General features: G+C 30.9%; 2 protein-coding genes and 1 pseudogene across 3 annotated transcripts; 2 read left to right on the forward strand and 1 right to left on the reverse strand.

Moving 5' to 3' along the window:
* Positions 1 to 97: 97 nt before the first annotated feature.
* LOC100820116 (uncharacterized) lies at positions 98 to 5,920 on the reverse strand. Of its 2 annotated transcripts, XM_014770267.3 has the most exons (10): positions 5,588 to 5,920; positions 4,952 to 5,020; positions 4,183 to 4,534; positions 3,559 to 3,592; positions 3,099 to 3,326; positions 1,959 to 2,051; positions 1,351 to 1,416; positions 1,170 to 1,261; positions 1,040 to 1,087; positions 98 to 500 (listed from the first exon to the last, which is right to left on the reverse strand). In XM_014770267.3, the coding sequence occupies exons 3-10, from the start codon at positions 4,503 to 4,505 to the stop codon at positions 383 to 385; spliced, it is 1,002 nt and encodes a 333-aa protein (XP_014625753.1). In that variant the 5' UTR covers positions 4,506 to 4,534; positions 4,952 to 5,020; positions 5,588 to 5,920; the 3' UTR covers positions 98 to 382. The 2 variants fall into 2 exon arrangements, with proteins under 2 accessions (XP_014625753.1, XP_003517676.1); XM_003517628.5 differs by lacking the exon at positions 4,952 to 5,020 and having other exon boundaries at positions 5,588 to 5,759.
* Positions 5,921 to 9,300: 3,380 nt separating this feature from the next.
* LOC112997800 (uncharacterized) lies at positions 9,301 to 11,053 on the forward strand (annotated as a pseudogene).
* Positions 11,054 to 14,511: 3,458 nt separating this feature from the next.
* LOC100784307 (ubiquitin-40S ribosomal protein S27a) lies at positions 14,512 to 15,319 on the forward strand. The gene has a single exon (XM_003517641.4). The coding sequence runs from the start codon at positions 14,683 to 14,685 to the stop codon at positions 15,148 to 15,150; it is 468 nt and encodes a 155-aa protein (XP_003517689.1). The 5' UTR covers positions 14,512 to 14,682; the 3' UTR covers positions 15,151 to 15,319.
* Positions 15,320 to 22,153: the final 6,834 nt, after the last annotated feature.

Here is a 22,153-nt window from a genome sequence, read left to right on the forward strand (position 1 = left end):
AAATTTAACTCGTGTAATTATTCTAAACAATCATATTGGCATAGTTACGCAGATGATATTAATATCCTTACTAAGTGGTAGAAAATAAAATAATACATTTTGAAACATATATTTGATTCTACATAGGATGAATTAATCAATGTATGGGGATATTATGGAAGATATCATATACATGGTTAGACCAGAGAACTTTTATCAATTCCATCTTAAGTAGCAAATACTAATACACATCCCCACAATTACCTCCGCACAAAAATGATAGTCCTCTAAACACTTTGGGGGGAGGGGAGGGGTGGGGTTACAAATTTGATCTTAAAATTTAAAATCTGCTTTAGCCACGATGAAGGTAGCCTTACTCCGATGACTAATCTTCAATGTATTATCACCGTACAAACTGACAAGAGCCAGGAAACAATTTTGACAACCACAAGTGCTTCAGCTTCATTATCAAAGCAAAGAAGCCATAGCATGGAATGTGCATTACACCCACACCAAAGTACCTAAGAGTCCAACAAGAGGCCAAAGGTTATATGTCATTATCTGAATTTGCGCATTTTAATTTATCTAGAGAGGAGTATTAGCAATACACTCATTTTAACACTTTTATCATTGATTAAAATTTATTGAAAATTACAAAACTATAAGTGAAGTTTATTAAATAAGTGAGACCCACATAATTTTGTGATTTCCAACAAATTCTAGTTAATAATAGTGTATTAGAGGGTGTGTTGCTAATATTTTTCTTTACCTAAATTAATTTCATTATCAATAGTTGCATGCAGAGAAATATAAGATGAACATGCAATGTTACACGATAAACTGCTCCTCGCTTGCAAGTTTATTTTTAAGTTTGTCAAAGTTGAAGTCCATGACCAAAATTTCATGGCAAAAAGTTCTAGTTTCGTTTTCAGCGTCCCCATATAAGAAACAATATGCTCACATATGAAAGGATAAGCTTATGTCAATCAGTGGTAAAGTTACTTTTTAATTTTTCGGATACTATTTGAGTGGTGGTTATGCATTGAATTTATGAACGTACCATAAGGGGGCGTATGGGGATGACAAGTCAAGGAAAGGATAAGGCCACCTGGAACAACGGATAGAAAAATTATGAACAGAATTGTGTCAAGTGGAAAGCAACAATCAGAAAATGGGATACTCGGTTTTACCATAATGAAACACAAGCATGAATGATCCACTGAAAAATCACAAATAAAGCCGTCCACAAAATAAAATATGCAAATCGAAACACTGGAAACCTCTGCATGTGTTAAGAAGTAGATGTAAGTTTGAAGTAGGTATGTAAAGAGAAATAATATATGCAAAAAAATAAAACCAAAAAAAAATCACCATGCAATTCAATGATGCATCACCGAGGAGGAATACAGCGTTAAGGGAGTGCAAACAAACATCCATCTGCAAATTGAAAAGTGGAAACATGAAGGGTTTAGTAGCAAAGGACCAGCATATTCTATTAGAACCAAAACTAAACAAGATGTTTACATTCATAAACCCCATTCACCTTTCTATGCTTCATTGGCGTTATAATAATTAAGGTATTTCAAACAACCACACCTATTAATTACATATTTTGTGGGGTAATCAGTGTTCAGCACATGCTGGAAAACACAAATGCTTTGATGTTGATTACAAGCAACATGTTCCAGATGTATATTATAAAATTTTACTAAATTTTTTTAACAAAACTGTTCCCTCACATTTAAGGAAAATATGATACAGCCAGGTTCAAGGATAAGATGAGTAGCAACAGAACAGATTCATTATTAGTACCATTGATATTCAATGGAAATTTCCAAAAGTGTTTTAAGTTTTTAACCAAAAATTAAACTAGAAAGGTAAAGCCAAACATTCTCCAAAACTTGTATCAGTATATTAAATATAACTTTCTTAACCAAAAAGATAAATGGTAGACCAGGGACAAGATCAATAATACTCACAAAATGCAGATGGAAATCTTTGGTGTTCAGATATGTTGGATAAAGGACAAGCCAGAATACAACGTCAGTGAGCACTACAGCACCTGCACAAGTCTAAATATTTAAGAGAAAATTTAAACAAATCAGTAGATTGCCTCCTAGGTTTAATCAGTTAATAACACAATGAAATTCAAAATGCATTAGTGTTTGATTGATAAGAAGAAAAGGAACAAGATGAATAAGAAGACAACATTATAAAAAAACACATGACTTTAACAGAGAGACTGAATCCCACACAAACTTGCAAATCTATATTTAAAATACATAATATTTTTTGTTTGAACACTATTCTCTTCAATCAAATAGTTGACTTTCAAGCTAGAATTTAAAAGATTAATTAGCTATCTTAGTAAGGATAGTATAATTACTAATTTACTATTTACTACAATTATGAGCATATAGCAGAATTCCTTTTCAGCCATGATGGATCAAATGCAATTACAGTAGGAACTTTAGAACCTAATTGTGTTCTTTTTTAAACAAAAAATTATTCAAAAGAAAAGAAGGAAAGCAAATAGAAAAAATTAATTGCATATAGCTCCTCGATGTCTAAAAAAAATTAATAAAACAACCAAAAAGGGTGTACAAACAATTCTGTCCCATAATAAGTTTGACTCAGTGAAACACCCTAAAAGTGTTAGGTAGAGACAATACATACAAATAGAGGGTGTTGACTATCTAAAATGCCAATTAAACAAGTTTCTCAAATTACTTCCTGACTATGATAAAATGTTTGCAGGTATCCTGATAATTGTGGATAAATTCTCATAGGCTCCATGGAAAAGCCAGTTAAATATGTTATTTGGCAACCCATGGTTTCTCCATCCCAAACAGACAAACTTTTTCAAGCTAAACATTTGACAACCACGAAGTTCCCTAATAACTTTTCGATTCACATATCTTTTTTCTGCTTCGTCTTCAATCATACCCACTTTCTTTCACAAAAACCAATTTTAATGGAAAAATCTCAGTCGCATGCCCTTAATAAAAATTATGGTTAAAGGTCAATTTGCAATTGTTAAAATTAGTCACTAGATTAGTTAAAATAAATGTAATGCTAAAAAAAAATATACTCCAATAAAAACTTGAAACAAAAATTACCTGAAAAGTTATTTGAAAAATATAACCCCATACACCAGCAGTATTCCGAGTGAATGGCTCCTGATTGGCATTGGAATTCTTGTACAGGTTAGGTAATTCTGGAGTCCCATCAAGTGTAGGAGCCACATAAGTGCCTTCTTCAGTATCTAAATCAGCACGATTAACAGTGGTGCAATCAATTTTATTGTGTTTATAGCGACACCCATATATGGAGACACAAGACCCAAGCTGAAAGTGAAATTGAGAGCACAAGTCACTCAGAGAAAATATAAAATGAAAACAGAGAAAAGGAAAGTTGACTGATAGGTTCAATTTGTTTTTCCGAAGGAGCATATAAAACTGTAAATTACAGAATGTCATATAGCCCAACTAGAATTCCACCCTGACCCCAAAAAGATAAAAGAAAATGCAATTTTATTATTATAATATCAGAAGATGAGTTAGACATGAGAAGTGTTACCCCAAAGTAAATAGTGACCAAAGTAAATGTCCACCTGTTCAGCAACAAAGAAAGAAAAAATCAGCATATTTCTAACCAACTCACCAACAGGGAACATTAAGACAGTGATGTTTTATCATAAAAGTCAATCATTTTCTTCCAACATACACTCTTTTATCACATGAGTCCTAAATACTCCAAACATGAAATATATATGTGCTTCCGCTTTAACCAACACTCTTCACTGTTGACATATGTGAACAGATCTTCTGTCCCAAATGCTATCCGCCAACAAAATACTTCCAATTATGCACTAAAAAGAAGTTTACTATCAACTAAGAGAGAAGGAATACATTTAAGAGAGAAATGTCATTTTTCACAAAGTTGGCAACATTTTAAAGAGGAGACATGATTGAGGATACAGAAGACTTGAATTCAGCCATATAGTAATAAGTACAACTACAAACTACAAAGAAAATGTTCTTCAACAACCCTAACAATGGATCTGAAAATAATTAAAAAATAAATAAATGTATAAGCAAAGTCTCTAGCTTGTTATTGAGGTAGCAATGGAATAGGAACATAAACATCACTAAATAACTGCATAAAGACTAGAATAGACAAGATATGTGCAATGTAGCTTACTGAGTGTAGAAATAAAATATGCCACCTCCATCAGCAACCACATTGGCAGTCAGCAAAGAAAAAAGCACAAGAAAAGAAATTATCCTGTAAGCAAGCAGCCAAGCAGGATGAATTCCTTTAAGACATGTATTCCATGCTTCATACTCATAAAGCGATCCAGCCGTTTCTCGCTGCCTTTCTCTTCTCTCATTCCTTGATTTATTGAATTCTTCATACTTCCATATCAAAAATGACGCTAGGCCCATAGTTAATAAAATAAATAGTGCACAGAGGAAGAACCTCCAATTCAACCAATAACTTAAGGCAGTAGTATCTGGTGCCATGGTGGGTCGCCAACTATGGCTCGAGGAATCTGTTAATATCAAGAAACTGATGAGTTACTTATACTTGCTTTGGTTAGTATGTATTCCTGTTATCTTTCTTACAAGCTCTACACACTCAGTTAAGACTGTATACTCCCCAAGTATGCATGAGCGATGAGGTGACAAATTTTAACAAGAAAGGTTCTGATGAAGAAAATGTTAACAGATACCATTGGTGCATAGAATTAGGGAGAGAAAAAGAAAGACATATTAAAGTCTTGTTTGGATAAACTTTTCCATAAGCATTTATAGGAGAAGAAAAAGAAAGTAAGATAAATTGAACTTCTCCCATAAACTAAAATCAACTTATGTACTTAACTTTCGCAGAAGCTCTATCATTTAACTTCTCCAAAATTTGAGGTGCATAAGTTGATTTTAGCTTATCGGAGAAATTCAATTCATTTTACCTGCTTATGGCGAAGTTTATCCAATCAGGATCCTTATTAACAGCAACAAAGACAATGGAACCGCTGTCACTTCCACCAGAAAAAAAAATCATAAGAATTAATTGGTACCTGAGTACATTTGAATTATAGGGGAAGGAATACATACAGCAAGTAGTCCACATAATTTTTTGTAAAATAATGGGAATTTAGTTAGAAGCATTTCAAATTCTCAACTGATTCAATTCCTCACAACAGGGGAAAAAGAATGGAAACTTGAATATTCTGAAGAAACAACACTAAAATCACCAAAGTCCAACAGGAACAGAACTCATGCATTCAGAAAATTCAAACAAAAAGACAGAGTCAGATGAAAGAATGACAAAGCAAAGTAGTATTTTGCCACGATTATTCTTCTCGGGGATATTTAGAAACAAGTGAACAAGACAAGGAGCAAACTGAGAACCCCTCCAATCTCCTATGCCAATCGAACCCAGATTCTTTACTTGAAATGGGGTTCACGAAAATTCCAAAAAGTTCAATACTTGATCAAGAAGAAGATAAATATATATAAATAAAAAAAAAGATGATTATTGATTCGTAATTTAGAAAGATAAATAAAGAAGGAAAGACAAAAAAAAAAGGAGTAGAAGCACTCACAGAGAGAGTTGAGAAGTAAAATTAAGCGGGCAGAGGCGTGAATACTGAAAAAAGAAAAAGATGCTTTGCTTCTTCCTTTTATATGTACGAGGAAGAGAAAGCCAATATGTGTAAGTGTGAAAAAAAGAACCAAAAAAATTAGGTATTGTTGATGAGTTAACAGTGAGAAAGGTATTTTGATTTAATGGATTGATTTTGATTCATGAGTGGCTAATCCCAAATTACAGGCCTGAGGATCCACCGGAGAAGAAGACACCACACGCTTTTCCTCTGCTCCGTTACCATGTATTCCCAAATCCCACGTCTCCTTTCTAAGGATATAAATTAAATTAAAAAAATATATAATAGAACATTTATTTTTATCAAAAAGAAAAATCTCTTTTGTCGTTGCCTTTTATACGCAATAGAGTTATAATTTATTAAAGTATAGTATAAATTTATGAATGCACTCTTGTAAAAAAAAAAATATTATGATTTATGAATATTAAAGATTGGCGTACTAAGTCATCTTATCTAAAGAGATTTCGCACCAAGAAGCGCGTAGAGGTGGTGGGGACTTCTTGAAATGAATATTAAATTAACCTAAATGATAATCAGTTTTCTTCTTGACGCATTGGGTAAGAAATTAAAAACAAAAATATTTTTATTAGGATATATAAAGTTGTGATGTTGATGATTTTTTTTACATTTTTTATGTTTTTTATAATAAATATTTTTTAATTAATATCCAAAAAAATACTGATCAACGTTACACAAATACAAAGTTCCAAAGTTTTCTTCTTACTTAGTAGTTACTAGTTAGTACTTGACAGGTGAATAAACAATAACTAAAAATCCAAGTTTTCAATATATTCATTTATTTAATAATAACTTAATTAATAATGTGAAATGCACTTGAATTAAAAGACATTTGTTATAAAAAAAATAATTAGTAAAATTTTACATCATCATTTAATCACATCACATTATATTTAATAAATTTATTAATTTTCATGACATCCTCTTTAAAATTTATATCAATGATAATATATGATTTTCTCATTTTATATTATCATCCATCTCTTTGTTATTTAGAAGAATGGATTAATAATATTATCCTTTTAGTTATAGAAATTTATCACTCACAAGTGTTTATATTCTATAGAGGATAAAATAAGAATATTGGATGTTTTCCCCCCAAAAATTAATATTTTAATATATGTTTTTCACCCTAAATATACTCCACCACCAACTTTAGTTATATAAATTAATAAAATTTTAATATTTAAATTTTTAAGAAACTTACATGTTAATATTTTTGTTTTAACTATGAAAAATTATTTATTAAGTTTTTTTAATACCGATTACATAAATCAAGAAAGTTACATATTAATATGTATATAAATTATTTTATGTAATTTATAAAAAATTATCTAAATTTTATTTTTATATATAAATAATAAAAAATTAATTATAAAAAGTAATAAATTTTCATTTTAATTTTTTAGATTATTTAAATATTTTTTTAATTTGCATAGTTTGTATAAATTACATAAAATAATTTTTTTAAAATAATCTATATATTAGTTTATATAAATTTTTAAATTATAATAAAATAAGATCAAATTTTTATAATTTGAAAAAAATTAATAACTCTTGACTAATAATACATGTAAAATGGTGTTTATAAAATTAATTAAGCAAAATAAGTGTTTTGGTGATTTATTACTTTACTTTTAAATAAAAGATCATGAGTTTAACTCTTACCAAGTTTTTTTTTATTTTTTTACTTTATTTAATCTCGTCATATAAGTGTCATGTCAATAGTTTATATAAATGTCAAGTCAGCATCAATATGTTACATCAAAATTGTTTATTTTAAAGAAAAAAAGAAATTAAATGTATTTATTTAGAAATAGGACCAAAATCATGGATTTCAAATTATAGGAGGACAAAAATTATAATTTAACCTAAATACTAATAATCAATTACCATAAGCTATAACAGAAAGCGCAATACAATCCCACCCCCATACGTGTTATAAAAGTGAGGGAGCCTTAAAATGTCACCCACCATTAAAGCCATCAATACCGCCCCCTTTCACCCACTCAACATTAATGAACCACTATCAAATTAGACTATCTTTACTAATAGATCTTGAGCTCACAATCTGGTCTTCAAAAGATCTACCACTAAAGGGGGAGTTGAGATATTCACGATGAAGGATGATGTCTTTTACAATATCCCTTAAGATTTGTCCCATTTTTTTAATAAAAAAACATAATTTAATCTTTCTCTCTTTCCCTAAATGTTTGTTGAGGGAAGCAACAAAAAAGGAAGAATGAAAAGGGAAACCAAGAGAAAAGGATGAAACAATAACAACATCAAAACGAAAACAACAACAGATGCATTGATTTTAAATAACAACATGATCAAACGATTCAAAGTTAAAAAATAATAAATAAAAGAAAAAGGCACAAAACACATTGTCACAGTGTCGATCCAGCCACGATCCGTCAGCTTCAAAAGTTTTCCAAGCATCGATTCGTCACTGTCGTGGTCAAGGCTCTCCTCAACGCTCTACTTTCGTTGTCACACCATTCGCTAAAAATGCATCATCTTCCTTTATGCTTATCAAAGGGAGGGTGGGGTTTTAAGGGAAAGGGAAAGAGGGAAGAGTGTGGGTGGGGTGGAGGGGAAGGGAAAGGGAAAGGTTGATTTGAAAATGAGAAAGTAAAGTAGAGGAGAGAAGACACAAACTATGGAAAGAAAATTGAAACATTTGTTTGTTCCTTCGAATTATTATTGTTGCTTGTCAAATTGTCATATCAATAGCAGTAAATTGGAACTTTGCTATGAAATTAAACTATTTACACATGAATTTTGTACTGTTTGCTATCAAAATAGGTAATAACTGAATCCTATAAATTGGGAAGATTGGTGATCGTATTTTGCGCACCAACTTTCATTCTCATCCTTAATTTCTCAATCTCTATTTCACAATCTCTTTCTTTGCCTTTAGTTTCATTCTTAATGGATCTAAATCAATTTCATTGGCAAACCTATTGCAAAATTACCAAATGACTCATTTGAACAAAATTACCAATAGTTTTAGTAATCCATAAACTCCTTCCAATGATGAAGTTGAAATGCAATTTCCACCATTTTCTACCCATGTTGGACTAGAAAATATCACACTAAAGGAAGGAGGAGATAATTCTACAAAAAAGAAATCATAACTTTACTTTTCGATTAAAGATGATACACATCTCATTGGTTCACGACTTAATGTCTCGATGAATCCAATTGTCGGTGATGGTCAAACAAGAAATTGTTTTTGGTTGAGAGTAGCATAAAATTACAACAACTTTTGTAACAATCTACGAGAGAGAACATTGAATCAAGTGAAATCTTAATGGCAAAAAATTAATGTTGGCATTCAAAAGTTCAAGAGCCATTACAAGTATGTTGTCAATTTGAAGAAAAACGATTACATGGAGAACGATGTCATGATTCATGCATATATCATTTGGAAGGAAGATGAGGAAAGCAATTTTATTTTAAATCATGCATGATGACTGCTAAAAGATAGGCATAAATGGTTAGAACAATGTATAGAAGTTTGTTAAAAAATAACAAAGTTTTATGCTTCTAGGAATTACTTGTCGTTATCTAATCTAGAGACACTAATTAAGGTTTCAGAAATTGACACACCATCACAAATCCTCGATTCGATGGGACAGAAGGTAGTCAAGAGGAAGATCAAGGACAAAGGAGATGGAACGTCTTCACCAATTGTGGACTTGTCAGGCATGGAAGCTACAATCAGGGAAGAAATTGTTGCCACCAAAAAGTTAGCAAAGAAAAAAGAGATGAAGAACGTAACACTATTGTACGAAATACTAATGAAGGACACATCTACCATGTCTAAAGAACAATACAAAAAACACAAAATCACTTGTAATTATATTTTATAAATGTTTAGTAATTAGTTGTTATGTGGTCAATTAGTTTTAATTAGTCACGGTTTGTTGTAGGTTTATTTTAATAAATCCTATGTTGTAACAGTCTTAGTTTTAATTAGTCTTTTTATTGTAACTTTTTGTTAGTTTAATGCTGAACTTTGTTTTAATTAGTCTTCATGTTGTAACTTTTATGTTAATTATTAATTTTTAATTATGTAACTAGTCGTTATAAAAGCGGTAATTACAAAACTAGTTGTTTTCAATGTAGTTGTTGTGATATTAGCCATCATAAAGGTAACTGTTACAAAATTAGTTGTTGTGAAACTAACTGTTATAAAAGTAGTCGTTAAAAAGTAATCGTTGTGAAACTAACCATTAAAAACTACCCAATGGAAATTATTCTATTTAATTGTTAAAGTTTCTTTCAATCATGCATATTTTCTACAAACTCTATAATCTTTTTTATTTAATTTTTAGCTCCATTCATTGGCAAAATGGATAGAAACTCTTACTTCAATAGACTTTGGAGATAAAAATATTGATGGAACACTTGAAGACAATGATAAAGAAGAAATCATGAGGTACTTACGTGAGCTGCAACAACAAGTAGAGAATAACAGTTGGCCAAGACAAACAAGACGTCATATAAATTGTGATTGTGAATGTGGCAAACATAGTTGCTTGTTAAATGAATACTTCTCTAAAAATTTTGTATATACAGAGAGGCAGTTTCGACGAAGGTTTCAAATGAAGAAGCAGTGGTTCCTTCGAATTGTAGATGCTCTTAATAATCATTATTCGTGTTTCTAAATGAGATCTGATACAACTAGTAGAAAGGATCTTTCACCATTACAGAAGTGCACTGCAACAATTCGTATATTAGCATATGGATCACCTGCTGATAGTACCAATGAGTATGCTAGAATTATTGAATGCACTGCAATTTAAGGCTTAGAAGTTTTTGTAAAGGGTATCAACGAGATATTTGGGGGTAAGAACTTGAGAAGGCCAAACAAAAATGACATCAATATCTTATTACAAATTGGAGAGACATGTGGTTTTCTAGGTATGTTGGGTTCTATTGGTTGCATGCATTGATAATGGAAAAATTACCCAATTATATGGCAAGGAAAATATCATAGAGGTAATCATCGCAAACTCACAGTAATACTTGAAGTCATCGTGTTACAAGACTTGGGAATTTGACTTCCATATTATGGAGTTGCAAGTTTAAACAATGACATTAATGTGTTAAATCAATTGCCCATGTTTAATGTTGTTTTGCAAGGTTGACTCCTCCAGTGCAATTTACAATCAAGGAAACCCCATATAGCATGGATAATATCTTGCAGATAACATTTACCTTGATTAGGTCACTTTTGTAAAAACCATCCCTATGCCACAAGGAGAGAAAATAAAATTATTTGCAAAATGTCAAGAATCGGCAAGAAAGGATGCGGAGATAGTGTTTGATGTGCTAAAATCTCAATTTGCAATTATATGTGGTCCATCAAATAATTAACACATCGATACAATGAAGATTATTATATTGACATGCATTATATTACATTACATGATTGTTAAAGAAAAATAAGATAGATACAATGGTAATGTTGGTGTTGATTATGCTCAAATAGATGAAGAGATTTCAAACATTGATGTCTTTCGTGGTGCTCCTCCTGACTTTACTACATACGTACAAACAAGACGGTATATGCATACAAGAGAAATTCATCTACAACTTCAAACAAACTTAGTGGAGCATATATTAGGCACGTTTAGAGGACAATAATGAGGAATTTTAAATTTTCTCTTTGAATGTTAATGGATTGTATTATGTTACTTATGAATGTTATGTATTTTTTGTCAGTTTAACTTTAATTCATAAATAAATTTTTTAATTATTAATATTTTATTTTTTAATTTGTAATCAGTTACTTAAATTTAATTAAAAAATAAATCATAAACTATATTTAAGTGGGTCCATTGTGGAACCCACAAAAAGAGCCTCAAGATCCTAAATTGGGATCTATTATTTGAGCAAAAAGGAGGATAGATCTTGGAGCACATGTGACACCGTGGGACCCACCATAAAGTGATATAAGATCCCAAAATATGATCCATTACTCAATATGCTTTTACAATTTCCACCCCTGCATGAAAATCCCCCCCGCCACATAATCCCCACGTTGAGCTTTAACCCTATACGCATGAGCATCGAGTCTCAGCTTTCACAAAATATCTATTAGAGAAGATAACCATAGTATTTCCACCCAACATCCTCAACCATCAAGATCAGTCGGGTTTTCACACTACAAACGTACAAGCTCTCGGGTTAACACATATGATCAATAAGGTTTCCACTCCTTCACAAGGCGAATCCCTTGAACCGTCAAATGCAAAAAATCTGCACATACTTTTAATAATACAATGATATTAGAATTTAGACATACACTATAGTCAAACTTAACACATCATTGTAAGCATTTTTTAAGATGATTTTTCTTTTGAAGTGTGAAGATGATTTTGAAGTTTTAACATTTCAGAATGTTACATATTTGGTGTCAAACTAACACTGCAGATGGTGAATAAACAAAACTAAAAGAAATAGTCATAACAAATTATTGCAAATGCCACGTGCACTAGTAATATGGTCAAAATAGTATGTGTATATAAGTGGGGGTAATCTTAACCTAACAAGTCGGTGTGGTAGAATTGAGTCATGCCTTTCCAAATTTGAAATCAAAGATGGTATTAGAGTTAATCGAGTTACCTATTATTGGTCATTATTAGACCACTCATAGATGTCTAATCTTGCAAATTTCATGCTTGAGATGTTCATTCCTCGACATAAAGGGTGTGTTGGAGATCCCACATCAACCAATAATATGACCAAAGTAATGTGTATGAGTGAGGGACTTACTTTATAAGCCATTTTTGTGGGATTGAGTTAAACTAAAATTCAAATTCTAAGATGGCATCAGAGCCTATATAGTGATTGTTGTTAAGCCTATTGGACCACCTACTATTGAGTTGTTATTGGATCATTTATATATGTTCAGTCCTAAAAACTCCATGCTCAAAATGTTCTAGTCTTTGGCAAAAGGAAAGTGTTGTGAAGATTCCCAAAAATGAAGAAGACAAATAGCTTATGTGTTGTGTGTTTATGTCTTATGTCTTGTAGGATAATTAGTTTTGATCATGCAACACATTTGTGTGTTGCCTTTTCAATGTTTCAAGTTGTTTAGTTTAGGTGAGTTGTTTAGATTGAAATTCTTGAGAAATCCTAATATCATCAATTAATTTGATCTATGTTTTGAAAGCTAATAACATGTAAAGGTGAAAAGTGAAAAAACTTCTTCTTGACTAAAAATTGATTCAAGTTCATATTGAACAATTAAGTTTTTCCGTCTTACACAAAAGAAAAAATGAAGTTTTAGAATTTCTCAAAATAGGATAATTGACTGCTCAAATTTTTCTTCTAAAAATCAATTACTTTATGGTGAAGGAGGATATATAAGGTTGAGTCAATGGTTAGGGGATGATGAAAGAAGAAGGGGGGAGGAAGAGATCACGAGTTTAAATCTTCTAACTGATATTTGTTAACAAATATTAACAAATTAATATTTGCTGATAAAACACCGGAGCCTATGTAAACAACCCCTTATTTTCAATGCAAAAATTATGCATATTGAAAATTTCTATTGAATAGATTGATGCAGTCGTTTTGAATGCTGTTGAGACAGGCCCATTCATACCCATGCATAAGATAGATGGTGAGAGAAAAGAAAAACATTGAAGTGAGTGAGCCAAGAGTGAAAAGAAAACGGCATCGCATTGCCTTGACTGTATAATAACACATGCATTGAGTTTTGATGCTTTCTATAGGGTGTCTTAGTGTAAAGTAACTAAGGAGAGCGGAAAAGCATACATTAGTGTAGGAGTATGTGATGTTTAGAATAAAAAATGAGGAAACCATTTTGGAGGTTCAAAAGAGATTCACTTATAGGTATGGGAAAAAAGATTTGACAAATAAGGTTAAAGTGCTTAAGTGTTTGAACAAGACTAGGCAACTAAAGGTCACTACAATTGCTAAATATAAGGAACTTACTATTATAGTTCTTGTCACTGTATTTGAAAAATTAACGAGCTTGATTGCTTAGTCCATAATCAAGAATTGACTATAGAAAAGAAGGATTTGTTCTTAAAGTAATACCTTCTATAAAGAATGATGAAGAAAGCTTGATACATTGATGTGACATTTTTAAGAAAAAATTATCATTTGGGTTTTTTAATTTAAATAGAAAAAATATTATTATACTATTATTGTATTTTGTTAGTATTACTTTTGATCATATTATATATATATATATATATATATATATATATATATATATATATATATATATATATATATACCAATATTTAAATATTTTGATATCTACATTGCACTCAATGTAAACTTTGTGTAAAAAATAAAATGTATCAATATCTAAATAAGAGTTGCTAATATAATTCAAATCTTTTTTTATTGTTGAAAAATTAAATTACATTTTTTAGGTTTAACTATGCATTCAATTCCTATACTTGTACCTATTTTACCTTTTAATCTTAAAAATTATTCATTTTAGTTTTTATACATACTATTTTTAATATTTTTTATCTCTATAAGTTTAAACGGTAAGAACTAAAAGAGATTAAAAATAATATACGTAAAAACAAAAATATATTAAAAATGATATGTATATAAACTAAAATGGATCATTTTTAAGAATAAGAATTAAAAGATAAAAATTTTAAAAACATAAACTTAACGAATAATGAAACCTTGTTTTTATTACTGAACATTAAATTAGTTTTGATTCAATTTTTTCAAAAAATTTATTGATTTTTTTTTCATAAACGAGACCATTCAAAAACACAGTACAAACCCATAATTTAACACTATTTTTTTTGTTTTAATAATAGGCTAATACAAAGTTTGGGCCGGGTCCAGAAAACTTCGGGCTAGCAGCACCAGCAACAAGGAAACCCTAACCAAATCCCCTCACCCCACAACACGAGTATATAAACCCTCCTAAGCACGATTCATCTCTTCTCACCCCCAAACTCTGCATCGGAAGAAACCCTAGCCACTCTCCCGGCGTCACGATGCAGATCTTCGTGAAAACCCTAACGGGTAAAACGATCACGTTGGAGGTGGAGTCTTCGGACACCATCGACAACGTGAAGGCCAAGATCCAGGACAAGGAAGGCATCCCTCCGGACCAGCAGCGCCTCATCTTCGCCGGGAAGCAGCTGGAGGACGGCCGCACCCTCGCCGACTACAACATCCAGAAGGAGTCCACGCTTCACCTCGTCCTCCGCCTCCGTGGCGGCGCCAAGAAGCGCAAGAAGAAGACCTACACCAAGCCCAAGAAGATCAAGCACAAGCACAAGAAGGTCAAGCTCGGCATTCTTCAGTTCTACAAGGTCGACGATTCTGGAAAAGTCCAGAGGCTCCGCAAGGAGTGCCCCAACGCCGAGTGCGGCGCCGGCACCTTCATGGCCAACCACTTCGACCGCCACTACTGCGGCAAGTGCGGCTTGACCTACGTCTACCAGAAGGCCGATGCTTAATTTGCGGTTTTAATTTTATTTTAGTATTTAAAAGTTTTGGTTTATGTTTTTGTTCAATTAGTGTTATGACTGTTTGGGCTTTGATTAAACCTTTATTCAATACTGTTTTGCGTTGGATTACTTATCATCCGCTTTAAATATATTGTTAGTTCGGTTTATAAACCGCCAATGCTTGCTTCCTTCATTGGATTTGTGTCGTGTTTGTGTTCTTCGCTTTACAATCAAACTGTATGTTGGATTTTTCTTTGTTGACAAAAGCTATAGTGTGTGTTTGCTTGCGTATTGTTTGGTTTTGTGCTATTCTGTTTGGTTGTTTATGATGCTCGTTAGGCAATTAAAATTAGTGTATGATCGAATTGGTTATGTAGGTTTGTTCAAGAGCAAGGTTTTAAATATTGGTCGCTGTTTGTTGTGACTGTTGATATTATGTGGCAAATCATAGACAAATGCGGCCGATGTGAACCCAATTGCAGTTGTGTTGCGGTGATGGACAGTTAAAAAACTTCGATGTTGCGGGCCCTAATCACGTTTCGGACCATTTATTAAAAACCCTTGTTCAAGAGTGTGGATTAGGCAATGGAACCTGTAGGTTTTTGGATTGTGCTGATCGATTGCCCAAAAGATGTTTGATAAATTTTTGGCCAATTGATAAGTTGAGGGTTTGTGAGCTGTGATGCTTTTGCTCATGGTTGTGTGTTTTTGTTGAGATTTTCTGATCCTCACCATTGCGATTGTGATGGTGTGCTATTTTTTTTTATTCTTCAAGTTCGGGTTAATTGACAATGTTGAATATTTGGTTGGTTCTTGTTGAAAATTGGAAAAGAGTAACGTTTGCCCCCTTGAAACACTGCTGATCATGTTAGTTTGATTGGATATATGCTTTATTGCTTTTCCAATTAAATTTTGATAATCTAAAGAACTAGCTTACTAGACCCCCAGATTACCTTTCAATCTTTGTGTTCCAGTGGTTGTGCTTTGTAGTTGGTGCTTTTTGAGGGTGATTTTGCAAACTTGGTTGAGAGTGGAGGATTACTGGTTGCTTTTAGTGACAATTAGGACTGAGTTTTCCTCGAAACTCTTTTTGATTGTGTTTTGTTTGATTGATTAGATAAGCAAATAGCATTTTTTTTAATCACTTTTTCAAATGAATACCTAATAAAAAACTACAGTAGTTTACTGGACATCTAATTTTTTCTTTAAAATAAATTAATGAGTATATATTACCATTAATTTCTAACTCTTGTTCTGCCATTGCTATAACATTTGGCAATTGGTTTTACTACTGTAACAATATACCATTTAGTTCATTAAATATGCAATATGAGTGGAAACAAATTGAGTCGTGCTGGGCACTACAAGTTTGATTTATTATTTATAACACTATTATGCGTGAACCTGGCTTAGTTTTTAGCTTTATCGATTTTATTTTGTTATATTTTGTTTATGCACTGATTGTCATCAGAGGATACGAAACTTGATTATGCGTGAGCCAGACTTAATTTTGTTTATGTTCCTGGAAGGTCACTTTAGCGTATCTTTGGTGCTTAGTTTCTGAACATCACATCCTAAATGTATAAAAAAACCAAATATGCTGAAAGTCTGTTTGGGGCGCAAAACAATATGCTTGACTGGTGGATTTTGGGTGTTTGGGTCTATTTGCAAGGCACGAAACGATATGAAGCTCTAGTACTATTTTTATGGGTCAAAAATTGATTTGTGGTTCGTATGAAAAAAAAACGTTTCAAGTGTTTTACAAACAGGCCTTCTATGCTTGAATTTAGTTCTGTATTATCATAGATTATAAAAAACTAAAATGTAATTTTGGTCCTTTTAATCTACTCAATTTGTAAATTTGGACTTCTTATTATAAAATTGAGATATTTAGTTCCTCTAAAATAGAAAATTTTGGTTCCTTTAAACTTAATTGGGTGATTTGTAGTTTTTGTTTTGCGTAGACTTGAAAAAAAAATTACCAAAGCCATGTGGGTATTGTGAACAGAACCCTAATGCCTAAACCTTCTTCCCCTACTCTTTCCCGTCCAAATCCATCCCGACCTCCACATGTAGAGGATTCACTTGTCGGAATCCACAGGGCAAGAGTTTGCCACCATTGTTGTGGTCGACTGGAAAATCGTTGTAACAGGCTGAATCCTCTACATTTGCGGGTTCGATAGTTTGACTGTTCATGCTGTTACCGTGCAATTAGATTGATTATTTTCTTCTTTGTTGATTTTGGGTTTGGTTTTGAGATTGATTGTTAAATTGAGTTTAATTCCGTTCAACTTGAGTCCCAATAATTTGGGCTGAAAATACAAAGTTGTTTCAATTTGTTACAGTCAGATGAAGCTCTCCCAAAACTTCAATTGGGGCGCATGATAACAGATCAGTTTGTGCAGAATAATTGTATTGGGCAGGAATTATTTTCGATGCTTAAGCATGTTGTAGGGGTTAATAGATAAGAGATTGGGGTATAATTGTTGGAATTCAATGCATAGTGGGATTGGGGTGGGTTTGTTTGCTGTGTGTATTGTTTTCGGAGTTGTAAAGTTGTGCCTTCAATCAAATGTATATGTGGAGTTGGCTCCTTGTCATGGATTTTACTGTTTCGGGAGAGGTTGGGATTTTAAAGGCTGGGAGCCATTTTAGTATAAAAAAACTTCGTACCCCATTCGGATTCGAACCCATGACCAACAAGTCACCAAGGCATAACTTTACCGCTGCACCAGGGCTCGCCCTCAACCATTTTAGTATATCCTATCAAATTATTAATTATATTGGCACATTATGTAAATCAATCGGATGGGAACACTAATGATGATGTAACTTGGAAGAATGAAGGCGATGGAAATGGACAATTTAATCTTGTTTTTTTATTTATTAAATATTTGTAAAATTTAATTATATATTCATTAATATTTAAATTAAAAAATAATAAAAAACTACAGTGCCCAATTCACCCACTTAATAGTCCAACATAGAAAGTTAATGACCAACCAATTAAATTTAGTAGAGGAACTAAAGTCCTCTATTTTAAAAACAGGACTAAATGTTTAATTTGATAATAAGGGATCAAAATTAAAAACAGAATGAAAAGGTTGCATTTTAGTATGAAAAAACAGCTAATGGACAAAAGTCTAAAGTTTTGTTATTGGTATAATAATATCATCCAAAAATTAAATGGAAAAATATGTTTTTGGTATCTCTAAAATGCTTGAAATCTGTAATTCGTCCTTTCAATTTTTTTGTCCCATTTCAGTTCCTTTGAAATTTTCAAATTACTTATGTTGAATTTTTTACGTGACAGATATCATTAAGCATATATTTTAAATGAGGGATTTCTACATTTGAAAAAAAAAATTGTTCGTAGTTCATGTTAATATAATATATTGGATCAACATATTGGACTTATTTACGGAGTAAATATACTAGATGAATAATAATATGCCACTTTAGAGGGATTCAAATGTGACAATTTTTTTTTTGAAAAAGACCAATTCTATAATTTAGATATTTTAGAGGAACTAAAACATATTTCATTCAAAATTAAAAATATTTTAAAGGGACTAAAACATATTTTATTCAAAATTAAAAATAAATGTCAATGAAAAACAACTTCTTACTTTACCTTATTTGGGAATAGGGTATATAATTCAACTTGGTAGGGCAAATCTCAATCTAGTCCTTTTTATCATGTCAACATCTCACTCAACCTCCACCTTAATGTACTAGTGTTTAATATTTGCAGTTGTAAAAATCGCTTATACATGTGAAACAGTGATAAGAAATATATGTACTGATAAGAAATAATTATATTTTTCAGTAAACTTGCCTCAGATTAATAAATAATTCTTAATTTTCAAATTAATTATAATTATGATTAAATAAATATAAAGGGATTACTAACAATTTAATTTGATTGCAAATACAATTATAGCCTTTAAAATAATAATAATAATAATAATAATAATAATAATAATAATAATAATAATAATGAATTATAAAAAAGATAAGACTATTATAATTAAATAGATAAATATATGATACTTAAATATTTTATCTAAATAAAGAAAATATAACTATCTCCATACAAAAAATATGTTAAAAATAAGAAAGAATGTAATTATTTTCATGGTAGAAAATATAAAAGAAAAATATAACATTTTATAAAATAATAAATAAATAAATAATACTCAAATATCAATATTTGAAAAATCAAACTCCTTAAATAAAAAGTATCTTACATATATTCTTTTTATTTTTGAAAAAAAAATCTTATTTATTAAAAATATATAATTATTTTTTAACATCTTACATATTAAAAAATTTAAAACTAAAAAAAATAAGCTATAATCTATAATATTAAATTATCTTAACAAATATTCACATATACCTATAAATATACTTGCAAGTATACATACGCAATTACACATACACAAACACACACACATATATATATATATATATATATATATATATAAATAATAAAAATACATTATAATATATATTAAAAATTATAATAATACAAGAATTTGTAAGTGTGATATATATATTCATCCATGTTCTTATATTTACTATTTATTTTTATTTATTTAATTTTGGGTTCAATGATACTTTTAGTTTTTAATTCAAATGGGTGGTTTTGATTCTCAATTTTTTTTAATGAATAAGACTCTTCATTTTTGAAATTAAACAAATTTAATCTCTTCATGAATTTTTTATTTAAACCATTTTCATTTTCTACGAATTGTATTAAGAATATGAGTAAATTAAATTCTTTTAAACCTTTTAGAAAAAATTAACAATTGAAAACATCTAATTTCACCCGATTAATCCCAATTTTTCCCACCTCGAATCATATTTTCACATTTTATAATTTTGTTTAAAGTTGGTCAAATTCCTACTAAATTTCCGACTTCTAATTGTTTTAATAAAATTTCTCTTTTATCATCAGATTTTTTTTTTACTTATCACATTATTTAAATTATTTCTTTTAAATTTTTATAAAAATATTTAATTTTTAAAAAAAGTAAAAGTTTTATTAAAAAATTAAAATTAATTAGAAAATATAGAACTATAATCATCTAAAAATATATATGTGGCTGCCTGTAATGTTTCTGCCTTTTTTTTTTCTCTCTCTCTTCAGAGTAAGTACTTGGCATATTTGTTTTGTCATTTGTGGAACAAACTTGTTGAAAATATTTGCTATCCAGACCACAAGGTGAATATGAATGTATCCTAATTTTGTGGGGAAGGGAATAATTGTGAGAATCTGTTGCCATGAATAGGTTAGTATTAGTTTACACTTACAGTAATTCCTATGTATTATCTAACCCATGTAAAGTACACCCGAACTTTAAAGCAAAGTAAACATAAATTAGAGAAAAAAAATAAAGACACATTAAGTTCCGTTGCACTACCATCAAACTAAATTAAATGATCTATTTGTCAATCAAATTAAGGACTAAGGAGTAGATGGAAACTTTTGATCCAACTTCAATTGACAACAGTGACACCTATCAGTGCATCGCTCAAAGGCTTAATGATATGGTATTTGACATTTTGACTCACCCGTTTTAGTTCAAATTTCAAGACTTCAAATACTTAGTCCCTTTCTTGATGTTAAACTACTACATCCCACAATTATGAGATACCCTTTTAGGGTTCTGATCATATGTGTGGTGAAAAGCTCAACTTATATACTATCTTTCTTTGTAGTAATTTATGCCATGGAAATGGTGCATGGCTTTGTGCATAAATAGTTCTCTCAGGTTCATTTAGAAAGCAAAAGTTTCTGTGTGTCAAGGGCTCTAAAGGCTTTTCATATGAGCAATGACAGCTTTTACTGGACTTTTTTTTTTTTTTACAACACATTTAGAAAATGATAATTTTTCTCAATCAAAGTGCGAGCAAAAGTTGTCATCTTCAGATAGATGTCAAGGACAAAGAAGGTTCTTGTTCCTGCTATAGCTTTTATTTAGTTTTTTAAATATAAATAAAAAATGAGAAAAAAAAGATATTGGGAATCACTTGCTTATGCTATTACTTTTTCTTGTGAAATGAGCCACAAATAAAAGCCACTCTTGGATGCAAAATAATATTGCTGTTTTTTTTGGAAATCAGAACCCCAAACTTTTCATTTTATGTAAAATAATTTTATTACGTGGATTCTTTCCATTTCCATAAAAAAGGTTTGCCAAACTAATTCCGATGAAAGGTTTGGGGTTCTGATTTCCAAACTCTTCTGTTGAGTTACAAATGAACTTTAAAGTAGGATTGAGTGCACGAAATGAATGAACATGGAACAAACAGGACCACCTTGCAGGATTGAGACAAAATCTGTTGGAATACAAAGTGAGATGAATAAAAATATAAATCTATAGGGCATTTACTCCCTTCAATTCCCCGACAAAATCTTCAAAGCAAAGAGAGCCAAAATATAGACTATAGAGGGCGATTAAAAAAATGAGACTATAATTGCAAGGAGACGCAAACATCTTCATAGGTTATAAAAATGACTTAAAAATAATGCCAGATATTATAGAAGTGTATCTTCATTCTTCAGTACTTGATTCCTACCTACCACACAGCTTCCGTTCATTTTGTTTGTAGGACATGGCTATTGATTACAACATGTAAAAGATTTTCAAACAATTGGTTATTTGTGGAAAGAAATAGTCATTGTCACTCCACATAGTAAGACTAGGCCTATAGGAAATTGAATACCAAAACCAAAGTTAGTTGTCTGCAATAACGTTGTAAGGGCAATTTTCATATTAAAATTTAAAACTCCATCACAATAATTCATTGATGTTCATGAAACAAAATCTAATCCACTTTGAGACATGTTGAACCAATTCTTTGTCAATCTCCTATATATTTACCAAAACTTCTTTGTGTATCTCCTGAATCCTGATAATTAGTTTTTGTGCACTTCCAAAGGGCATTGATATTTTTAGGATCATAGTATATTTGTAGTTACTAGTGTTTCATTTTGCTGAAACAC

Source organism: Glycine max, chromosome 1, assembly GCF_000004515.6.
Source record: "Glycine max cultivar Williams 82 chromosome 1, Glycine_max_v4.0, whole genome shotgun sequence".
NCBI lineage: Eukaryota > Viridiplantae > Streptophyta > Magnoliopsida > Fabales > Fabaceae > Glycine > Glycine max.